This window comes from Hirundo rustica, chromosome 16, assembly GCF_015227805.2.
Source record: "Hirundo rustica isolate bHirRus1 chromosome 16, bHirRus1.pri.v3, whole genome shotgun sequence".
Taxonomy (NCBI): Eukaryota; Metazoa; Chordata; class Aves; order Passeriformes; family Hirundinidae; genus Hirundo; species Hirundo rustica.
Window position 1 is genome coordinate 13,258,944 of NC_053465.1, and position 10,721 is coordinate 13,269,664.

General features: G+C 46.6%; 1 protein-coding gene across 1 annotated transcript; it reads left to right on the forward strand.

Annotated features, from left to right (window-relative positions):
- The first annotated feature begins 494 nt into the window (after window positions 1-494).
- DYNLRB1 (dynein light chain roadblock-type 1) lies at window positions 495-6,385 on the forward strand. Its single transcript, XM_040080223.2, has 4 exons — window positions 495-610; window positions 3,306-3,381; window positions 4,653-4,820; window positions 5,884-6,385. The coding sequence occupies exons 1-4, from the start codon at window positions 608-610 to the stop codon at window positions 5,925-5,927; spliced, it is 291 nt and encodes a 96-aa protein (XP_039936157.1). The 5' UTR covers window positions 495-607; the 3' UTR covers window positions 5,928-6,385.
- The last annotated feature ends 4,336 nt before the right edge of the window (window positions 6,386-10,721 follow it).

Sequence of the window (10,721 nt, forward strand, 5' to 3'; positions counted from 1 at the left end):
CGAGCTCTGTTCTACATACGCAAAAGCAGCAGTTGGGACTTTCCCCCTGACCTCAGGCTCTGCTAGAAGTGAAACAGAGTCCCAGCATGGTTTGGGTGCGAAGGGACCTTTAAAGGCCATCTCATTCCATCCCCTGCCATGGGCAGGGACACCTTCCACAAGCCCAGGTTGCTCCAAACGCCGTCCAACTCGGCGTTGGACAGTTCCAGGGATGGAGCAGTCTCAGCTTCTCTGGGCAACCTTTGCCAGGGCCTCTCCACCCTCATAGGGAAGGATTTCTCCCTGTTCTCTCATCTAAACCTCTTTTTCAATGTGAACCAATCCCCGCCTCGTCCTGTCATTCCAGTCTCTTGTAAATAGATTCGTCCCACCTTTCCTGTAAGTCCCTTCCAGGTACTGGAAGGCTGGGGTTTCACGCTGATGTCCTTAAAGCGTGATCAGGGACCCACCCCGTCCCCGGCAGCGGCCTCGGGAGCTTGGGGGGGATTTGTGAGGGTTCCGAGGGGTTGGAGGGTTCGGGGAGCGTCTCCGGAGCGGTCCCGCCCCGCGCTCCAAGCGCTTCCGGGGCAGCGCCGGGGCCGACGCGGGCGGAGGCGGCGGCTCGATCATGGTGGGTGAGGCCGGGCCGAGTCCCGGCGGGGCCCCTGTGCCCCCTCGGGGGCTCCTGCGGCCGGGCCGGTGCCGGTCCCGGCTCCCCTCAGGCACAGGCGCTGTCCCGCGGGCGGGGCCCGGGTAAAGGCGAGACCCCGCGGGCGGGGCCCGGGTAAAGGCGAGACCCCGCTGCGGGCCGCGGGGGCTGGGAGCGCCCGGCCCGGTTCGGTTCGTGTTGGGTTCTGTGTCGGGTTCTGTGTCAGGCCCCCGGATGGGGTCGCGTTTGTGAGGGGAGGGCCCGGGGATCCCGCCGGCGCCGGGCCGGGAGCGCTGCGGGTCCTGGCGCTGCTTCCGAGGGGCTTCACTGGCTCTGCCCGGCCCTGAGCCGCTGCGGGGAGAGGCCGAACCTTCACCCGGTCCCGGTCCAGCCCTGTGCCGGGGAAACGCTCACAGCGAAACCTGCATTTCCTGCGGCTGCCAGGGCACGTCCCTAAAGCTGGAAGCAGGCAGGAAAAAGAGACTGGGTTTGGATGTTTGGTAACCAGGGTTGTATTGGTTCTGTTGTGATTGTATTGGAGGCTTGTCCCTGCTCAGATGCGTTGCTGGCTATTGCATGTTGATGAAACTGGGGATCAAAATGTATATCGACATTTCTAAAGGAATAAGTGCTGACTGAAGTTGCAGAGGGGAAATTGAGGTTATCTAATAAGATGTATTTTTTAGGCAAACCTAGGAGTTCAGGTATTCCAAATGAAAACAGGAAGATACAGGCTGCTGTTGTACATATAGCGAAGGATATTTAGCAGCAAAATGGTGTGGAGGGAGTGTTTATTCTCCTTTTGTAGAGTGCATCTCTCCTTCTCCATGTGCCGTCTCTTGTAGTTACTCAGCCCTTCATTAAAACGGGGTTTGTGTTCTTCATGTATTAAATATGTAATTTTTTTCTCAGTATTACTTTTGTTGGTCTGGTGAACTGCACTGATTTGTGGAGGTGCTGGACCAGTCCCAGAGTGGGAATAGGAGGAGCAGGACCTTCCCACATCAGCAGCAGTGAACTGGCAGAGCAGATCACACACCTGTGATTTAGATCAGCTGAAAGGGTCACAGGAAATTAAAAACTGGTATCCTTCTTTATGGATGCTGCTTTGCATCTGAAAAGGTTTGTTAAGGTCCTGTGGAGGAAAGTGTTTAATCAGGACTTAAATAGTGCTAATAAGAAGGCAGGAAATCAGATTTTAATTTATTGATAGATTTAACATTTTACCACTATATTTTTTCAGCATTTGTACACCCTATAGTTTGTTTAATTTCCCTTGTCTTCCATTTGAGAATAGTCCAGCATTCAGAAATAATCAAGAGTTCTGCTGAAAATACTTGATTTTTTTTGTACTGGATCACACAAAAAAACTTGTGCTTCATAAAGACCAGCTCAAGGGGGTCCCATATCTTATGAGCCACAGGTTGTGTTACCAACAGCACCCCGAGGAAGGTGCTGGTGATGCTGAGCTGATGTTGTGCTGTGCTTGTTGTTGGACAGTGTCTCTTCCCAGGTAACAGGGCATGTGATGTCTTTGTGCCCGTTTGCTGTGGAAGGAAGTGGAGAGGGTTGTTCAGAGTGCCCAGGGAACACAGCCTTGGCCAAATGTCCCTTGTAGGTCTCACCTGTCCTGGTTCAGGTCATCCCTGTCTCCCTTCCTAAACCATTTCTGGGGGACTCTGCACTGCAGATCTGAAAGATGCTGCTTGTTTCTGTTTCCTTTAATGTGAATAAAAAATGCCAGTTCTAGCTGAAAGGAGGGTGGAGCCAGATGGGGGAATCTGTCTTTTCTCCCAAGTGATAGGACAAGAAGAAATAGCCTCAAGTTGCATCAGGGGCGATTCAAGTTGGATATTAGGAACAATTTCTCCACTGAAAAAGTGGTCAAAATTTGGAACAAGCTGCCCAGGGAAGTGGTGGAGTCACAATGCCTGGAATTGTTCAAAAAACAAGCAGATGTGGCACTTCACATTATGGTTCAGCGAACACCGTAGTTTCCCACCTTACTACAGATGCCATAGTTACATTTTGATGGGTGTCTTGTAGCAGGAAAGTTGTGCAGAAGGTAATGAAACCCCTTTTGATGGTTTTTATGGAGCAAAGGACTATTGTCTTGGCCTGCATTGCATTTTTCCTTTCTTGAGTTGTAAATTATTGGCAGTGCTTACAGCCTTGCAGCCATCCCAGCACAAATCAGAATTACAAAGATTGTTCATTCGTTGTTTTTCCCCTCACTTCTCGCATTTGTAATTGCTTTTGGCATTCATTTGATAAAAGGGAATGTCATCTTGCACCCATAATATATCTTTTTCCTACTTTTTTTCATAAATTCCATGTCCATTTTCAAGGATTATTATTGTTTGACACCTAAACTGTAGCAGTCTGACTGCAGCTTCCAGCTGCAAACCTTCAGCAGGAGGCTTGGGGAGGAGGAGAGAGGGGAGTTCCAGGATGATAATCACAAGTGAGTGAAGAAGAAAGGCAGATGGAAAATAACTGGAAAGATCATGCAGAAAAGGTGGCACCAAAGTACAGACACTTGGCTGGGTAAACCAGTGTAGGCAGTGGCTGTTTAATCATCCCTGTGCAGCTTTGTTTTCTGCCGCGTTATCCCAAAGCTTTGGTGGGAGGCAAAGAGCTGCTGTAACCCTGTATTGATTTGTGCTTTGTCTTGCAGGCTGAGGTGGAGGAAACTCTGAAGCGAATCCAGAGCCAGAAGGGAGTGCAGGGAATCATCGTGGTTAATTCGGAAGGTGCTGTGTCTGCCTCCCTTTGCTGACCCATCACTTACTCTACAGCCACCCACTTTGAGGGCTGCTGCTTGTACCCCTTGCGCTTAGCTTAGAGTCTGGCTTTGGGAGAGATCTTCTGGTAGTCCAAGGAGACAGACAGTAGTTAGGCTACAAGAGAAAAATGGTTTCCAATTCCTGCAAGCTCACTTTATTATTTTAGGAAATAAATTTTTAAAATGTGCAGAAACGTCGTAATATTTGAGTTATGGCAATGTTTGAAACTGAGTCTGTGAAAACTTTAATCAGTAGCACTGAGGCTCTCACAAGATGTAAATCTTGCTGCTGGGCCTGTCCAGAGCATTGCTGGCCTGGTAGACTGTCTAGTGCTTGTGGTCTCACAGGTTGTCTCTTTTTGGAGTCTCTGAAGAATTCAACAGAGGAACTCCTTCAGAGCACTGAATACACTGTGAGCAGCCCAAAAGTTGAATATTTCCTAGAAATAATCCTTAGAAAAGATGACAGTAGCTACATGTGAATATAGTGAGGATCAGATCATACAGCTTGGCTCCTGCTTGTTGCTTTTCTGTGATGGTTGATGGGTTGTGCTCTCTGTGCTGCAGCTGCTGGAACACACATCTCGTTCTGTCCTGCAGAATTTAATACCTGGCTGCTGTGTTCTGACCCAGGAGTTGGGGTTTGACTGGATTTTGGTGGGAAAACACATCTAACGGGAGGCTGAAGTGTATAGGAGGGAAAACTCTGGCTGAACAGTATGTCTGCCCTCCAGGCTGGTTATCACTGAACCAGGGACCTCCCAGGTCTGCACCACCTCTTAGGACTGAATGTTGGAGCTTCAGCCTTGGAGCTCTGTGGTACAGCAGCTGATGTCCTCCATAATCACGGATCCCAGCCTGGCCTAGCTCAATATCATTTAACTGGTGTTGGGGAGTCTTTCTGAAGTAAAAAAGGTGTCCCCAGTCAGGAGAAAAAAACTGCAACATTGGTATTTTCTGTCTCCTCTACAGATAATTATTTTTGTTTAATTTATTTCTAACTCTCAAAATGCAAAAGTAAAGCACTGATGCTAGTAGAGATAAACAGTTCTCACCTATACCTGTGGTCCCACATGTCAGCTTTTTCATATCTTGTTTTTCTTCATGTTTTCCTCTTGCCTTTGAAGAGAGCACTCCTAACCCCCTGGTGCAGTGAGAACCGAGGTGTAACCTGGTCATGCTCAGTGCAGGGTTGGTTCTGCAGGTTTGTCACTGAGCCTTACTGTCCCTCTCCTGCAGGTATTCCCATCAAGAGCACCATAGACAACTCCACCACCATTCAGTACGCCGGCCTCATGCACAGCTTCATCATGAAGGCCAGGAGCACCGTGCGGGACATCGATCCCCAGAACGACCTCACATTCCTGCGGATCCGCTCCAAGAAAAACGAAATCATGGTTGCTCCAGGTAGGAGAGGGCAGGGTGCAAGCGGGGATCTGGGAATCCAGCAGGATTGTTTTCTCTTGAGACTGACACTGGCAGCCTGGAAGGAGTTTGCCTGCTGCTTGTGTTCACATTGGATAATCCTTTTTTTCCAAGAAGCTGCTCTGCTTTCTGGAGAGTTGAAAGCTTTATCACTGACCTAAGTTTACTTTGTCATGTTAGAATGTGGCAAACCCCTTCCCTCAGTTTAGGTCGATTAAAGTAGAAAGTATTACATAATGCTTGAGAGAGTGCTGCACCCTCTCATGCTTTGTTTTTCAGTATAAAACCCTAGGATTTGGAAAGAAGCATGTTCTGAGAGCAACTTCCATTCAGAACTGTGGACTGAGTGATGAGACAGTCCTGACTTTGCAATTCTGGGAAAAGTATTAGGGCACACTATAGCTGTATAATCATCAGTCACGGTATGCAGCAACAGCAACCAGGAAACATCCTCAGTATTTTGTTGAATTCCAAACTGGGAGGCATCAAGATGAGTGCAGGTCCCTCATGTGGCAGGAATTCAGCCTTGTCCCTGCGTGCTCCCTGCTGGCATGGGGCTGGTGGAGAGGCCAAGCAGGGGGTGGCAGTTGATCCTAGGCAGGCATGGGTCAGGGCAGATCTTAACACGGGCTCTGGTTCATGCTGGGGCAGCCTCAGATTTCCACAGGAAGGATGGAAAGAGGAATAAGCATTGCTCCAGAGAAACAGCCATGACCCCAGTGTGTCTGTGGGAGAAGGGCAGTGGCCACCTTTCACCAGTGTGGTACATGCCAGTTACTGTAGTTTCTTGGCACAAACTGAGTTAAATTCAGCTGCCTTGGAAACGTGCAGTTTCTAAAGCTGAGAGTTTTTCTCAGTAAAACCCATAAAATAAATGAGCTGACACTTGGAGCCTGTTTTGCTCATTGAGAATGAATGTCAGGGCTCTTGAGTTCCCACAGCACATCAGAGAGATGTGAATAATGTTGGAATTTACTGTTTCTGTGAACAAATACCAGCAGTGAAAGAATAATCTTCTTTTCTTTTTTTTTTTTTTTCTCTCCAGATAAAGACTACTTCCTGATTGTCATCCAGAATCCAACTGAATGATTACACTGACTCAGTCTGTTTTTTTCCCTTGGCCTGTTTTATTTTCCCTGATTTATTTTTTATTTAATGGTAAAGAATAGAGCATTAGTGTTAACTGTGCTGTGACTCTTCAGTAGGGTTTAGGAAAATTAAAGCAGATGGTTTTGTTGTCTACAAACAGAAAAAATGGCGCTTTTTCTATCACAAGTCGTTTTGATGGGGAGCTGGTGAGTTGGAATTGGGCAGTAAAAAATGCAACAGATAATATAAACAGCTAAGATAATTAATAAAATTCTAATAATAACAAAAAAAAGACTATTATTTGTATGCTTCTATGCTTCTTTAACCACTGAGCTCTGCTTTTACACTCTTTGCTTTGAATGGCTGTAAATATGACTGCCTGTCCTCTAGTTCTGTCTTACTCGGTTGGTTTTACTTCAAAAAAGTCTGACCATAAAAAATTAAAGTGTCACCAGTAACTGGTTTTGTCGTACGTATTTTTCTTCTCAAGATTTTAAGGTTTTCTCATGATTGATTGAGTGTTTCTTCAAAACACAGAACCTTCCTAGGACTGTTTTTGTTTGTCTGTTGCTTTCTCTGAACAAGGATTTGGCCCAGAGGCATGTGCAGTGCACTCACAAGTGGCTCTTGTGTTGCAGTATTTTCCTACTACTTTCTGTTCCAGACAGAATTTTCATGGTTAAGGAAGGACATTGAGGCCACCCATGGGTGAGCTCACACTGTCACAGCTCAGCAGCCACTTTGATCTGCTACTTTTCCTTTAGTGTTTTTTTTATTGATGCCATTAAAAACAAAAAAAACCCACATGGTTACTCCAGAATGCTCAAGGGGTTATTTTGGTGGAGTTTTTCTCCATATTAAAAAATAGCAGCGTTGGGGGGCGCTCTGGAAAGTGCAGCTCTGGAGATTTTGGTAAAAATGTTGGTGTTGACTTGGGCACTTGTTGCTTTCAGAGCGCAGCGAAGGGTGTGTGTGTGGGGACTCAAATAGCCAAGGTAACCTGCACGTGCAGGGTTTTCTCTGTGCCTTTGCAGACCTGGACATTAATTCTCAGACTCCGTCTAATCTTCTACGTGGTGACACTGAAGGTCAGAAATGCCTCTTGGGGTCTGTAGCCCTGTAACATCAGTGCTTGGCGTGTCCCAGCTGGCCCCGGGACTCGCTGTTGGTTGTTGCTGTTCTTGAGCTGTTTCCCTCTTTATACTAGATTGGGTTTAAGCCATTCCATCAAAAGAGAGAAAAGAGTCTGGAATACTGCTTGGCCTTTGGAGCAATTCCTGATACACAGCAGTTTACATAATGTCTGTGATCTGCAATAATTGAATGCTGCCTCCCAAAAAAATGACCACCAGCAAGCTGAAGTCTGGGTAATAACTGAACAGTGAGGCAAGGCAGAAGAAAAATGTGACCTCAGTGATCTCTCTCTGTTGTTTGTAACCCAGAGAAATACTTCCTTGGAGGTAGTGGCCTGCTTATGGATTTTGGCTTTCCCAAGTAGATGGCAGTGCTACTTCTCTGAACAGTGAAAAATCTGCAGTGTCCTGCGTTCTTCTGGACACTTCCTTAAGGACAGCTGTCCTACCAGTAGCTTTGTGTCACAGGAGCTTGGGACAGAGTGTTGAATGTTGGTTTTACTTAAAACAAGCTGTAATAACCTATTGCAAAACAAAAGATCATAAACTTGCAGTGAAATGACGGAGCTCCTTCTGTGTGCTGGTTGGTTGGGGGTTGGTATGGGGTTTTCTTTTTCAGGGATTGAGAGCAGCCTGGCATGAAATATACTTGGGAATTCGAATGAAAGGCTCTTAAGCTGAGTTCAGAGTCAAGGAGCTTGTAAGATCTGTCTGGGCAGAGCCTTGCTTAGGCCATGTAATGTCACCTTTATACCAGCATCCAAAGTTAATTGAGATTTAGTTTTTGAAACTGGCTGGGGTGAAGGAAGCCGAAGAACAACAACTTCCATTTAGTTACTATGGAACAAAGTAACTAAACTAAATAGTAACTAAATTAATAAACTAAACTAAAGGTTATTTGGATCAAGACCATTAGAGGGTCACAGAACTGGCAGCAATTTCCATGTATGAAAGTTGGGGGAGGGTTTCATTTTCCTGTGTTATCATAAACAGGTCAAAACAAAAAGATGGATGGAGCTCAGTTTCTGGTCCTGTGCTTTGTAAGTCTGGGCGTGGTTATTTGTATGGTAAAACTACTGCCAAACTGAGGAAGAGTGGAAGAATGAGCATTAAGGTTCCAGTCCTTTTTCGTAGCCACCTGCACCTTGCAGCTGCTCTGTGCTGGGGCAAGAGGTTGGCCTGGTTTGCTGTCATGGAAAAGTCAGTTTTGGTTTTGGTGGATTCCTGTTGAAGGCTGAAGCATCTGCTGCTGCAAAAACATACCCTGACGGATTAACAAGATAATGAAAGGGAGTTTGGAGCATGGCTCTGGGCTGGGAAGAGCAGCACCTCAGGCCCAGGGATGTGTCTCTGGAGTTGTTTCTGCTGAGATAAGGCTCTGACAGAGGAGCGGAGGTAACACTGTAAAAGCGGAGCTTGGAGACACGTTCTGTGGATTTGTGTTGGCTCCAGAGCCCTCCCAAATAACTCCTCCCCGGCCTAAGGTGGCTGATGACAGTGTCCTTCACATATAGGACATGGAGGAGCTGTGACTGCCCCATCCCTGGATGTGTCCATGGCCACATTGGACGGGCTTGGAGCAACCTGGGATACTGGGGGTGTCCCTGCCCATGGCAGGGGTGGCACTGGATGAGATTTAAGGTCCCTTCCAACCCAAAGCAGTCTGTGATTTATGTTTGATCTTGTCTTAGCTACTTCTCTAGGGGACAAAGGCAAAAGTCTCACACCAAGAGAGGCTGGACTAAAGTGAGCAGAGCTACAGCACCTCCTTGGAGCCATCAGCTGCAGGAGAAGCAGAAGCAGCTGGGGGTACAGGGGCAGCAGCTCAGACACTGCCCTGGCCAGCAGGAGCCTGAGCATCAACACAATTCTGTTGACAGAAATACATTTCCTTTACCAGAATTACAGGATTCCTTCAGGGAGATCTCCCTCGCTGCCATGGTTTCACAAGATCCAGGAGTGATCATTATCAGTGGTGCTACACTGGAATGCTGGCATTCGGGAAGCTCTTTGTTGATTCCAGGTCATGTTAGGACAGCTCACTGGTGCCTTAAACCTTTGACTGATCTGGGGGAGGGGGGTTGGATCTGAAATGCACCTCCTTAAATAAGGAGTTTTGCCAGTGACATCAGTAAGACCAGGCAAGAGAGGCATTAATGTGTGCAGGATTGTTTGTGAAGCTGAGGGCTGAAGTGTATAAATTAAATCAAAGTTTTTTGATCCAGATCCTATTTCTGGAAGTACATTAACATGCTGAGGAGCTCCAGAGCTCCTATGAAATATGTTTTTTTCTTCCTCTCCAGGTGTCTGAATAATAGTCTGTGAGATTATGGCCCCAGTCCTGCAATGAGGTCTGTATGGATAAAACCAGGGGCCACATCACTAAACTGGAAAGACTTCCATATTCCCCTCATCAAAAAGAGGTTCACACTTTACAGCAACAGTAATAAACTCCTTTGCTGAGGATGAAGACTGTAAGGGTCAGCACTTGCCATGTCTGATTCAACATTCTTGCTTTCTCCACACTATTCTCTGATTAACAGGACCTATATCAGAGGTTAATATCTCTGCTTGTACCTTAATTATGAAAGTGAATCTGAAGAGTTTCTACTTCCTTACCAATATGTACTTGTTTAACTACTGCTTGCTCAAGGGAAATGCATTATATTGGCCATGAAAGTGTTTTCTTTCTTGGGTAAACTCAACAAGGAAACAAGAATTTCTTAAATTCTCGTTAAATGTATATTTGTTTTAATTGGTGACACAATAATTGGAGCAGTTCTTTCAAAACTGCATCTTTCACGTGTTCTTTTTTACCAAGGTTGTACTTAATCCTTTAACATTTTGGTTTTGCTCCTGTTTTGTGCCAATTCACTGTAGCAATGAGACATTGCTCCAGCACGATACAGCTCCTTTTGTGGTGAGCAGTGAGGAGGGATATTAGACCTGGTGAAACACTGACGCTCTGTTTGCAGTTGGTTTTGATTCATTTACCAGCTCCAGAAATAGCTGCCCTATTTGTAGTCATGCTGCGGGCTTTAATATATTCAGCATAGCCATGGCTGTGAATGCAGCAGGGAAAACAACAGGCTCGTTAGCGGGGAGATGATTGGGGTAGATGTGGGAATTGCAAATGTCTGAGTATCTGTGTGAGAGCAGTTTGTCCAGGTTTGTTGGCTGGAATCTGTGGTCTGAGCTGCTGTGTCTTCATCCTCACATAATCCTTCCTTCTCCTCCACTCTCCTCACAACAGCCACGTTTGCTGCCCAAAGCTGGCAGCGTTGGAACGTGTTTCCAGCTGAGATGTCCAGAAGAAGCCACTGCAGGCTGGAGTCATGGACACATCTGTCCTTTGAGCACCTCTGGAAATCCCAGCACAGGTGTACTTCTGCTGCCTTAAGCAAGGCCCTCGGTGCTCTGCTCCATCAGGACTGGAAAAAAATGCTCTTGTCAGGGGTCATCTCTGAATAAAGCATTATGTGCCATTGGGAAATGGGGATGCTCTGCCACGGTGCTCCTGCAGCACGGCTGTCCCCATGTCACCACCTGCTCTCTCTCACACTGCGGCTAATAAAAAGAGGCGCAGAGAGCAATAGGACAAGAGGGAATGGTTTTAGACTAAAAGAGGTGAGATTTCGATTGCATAATGGGAAGGAGTTCT

Bases quoted from the DNA above. Each gene is read 5' to 3' on its own strand.
- DYNLRB1 (XM_040080223.2), top strand. The intron at 3,382-4,652 runs GTGCTGTGTCTG...CCTCTCCTGCAG, and splicing joins CATCGTGGTTAATTCGGAAG to GTATTCCCATCAAGAGCACC. The intron at 4,821-5,883 runs GTAGGAGAGGGC...TTTTCTCTCCAG, and splicing joins CGAAATCATGGTTGCTCCAG to ATAAAGACTACTTCCTGATT.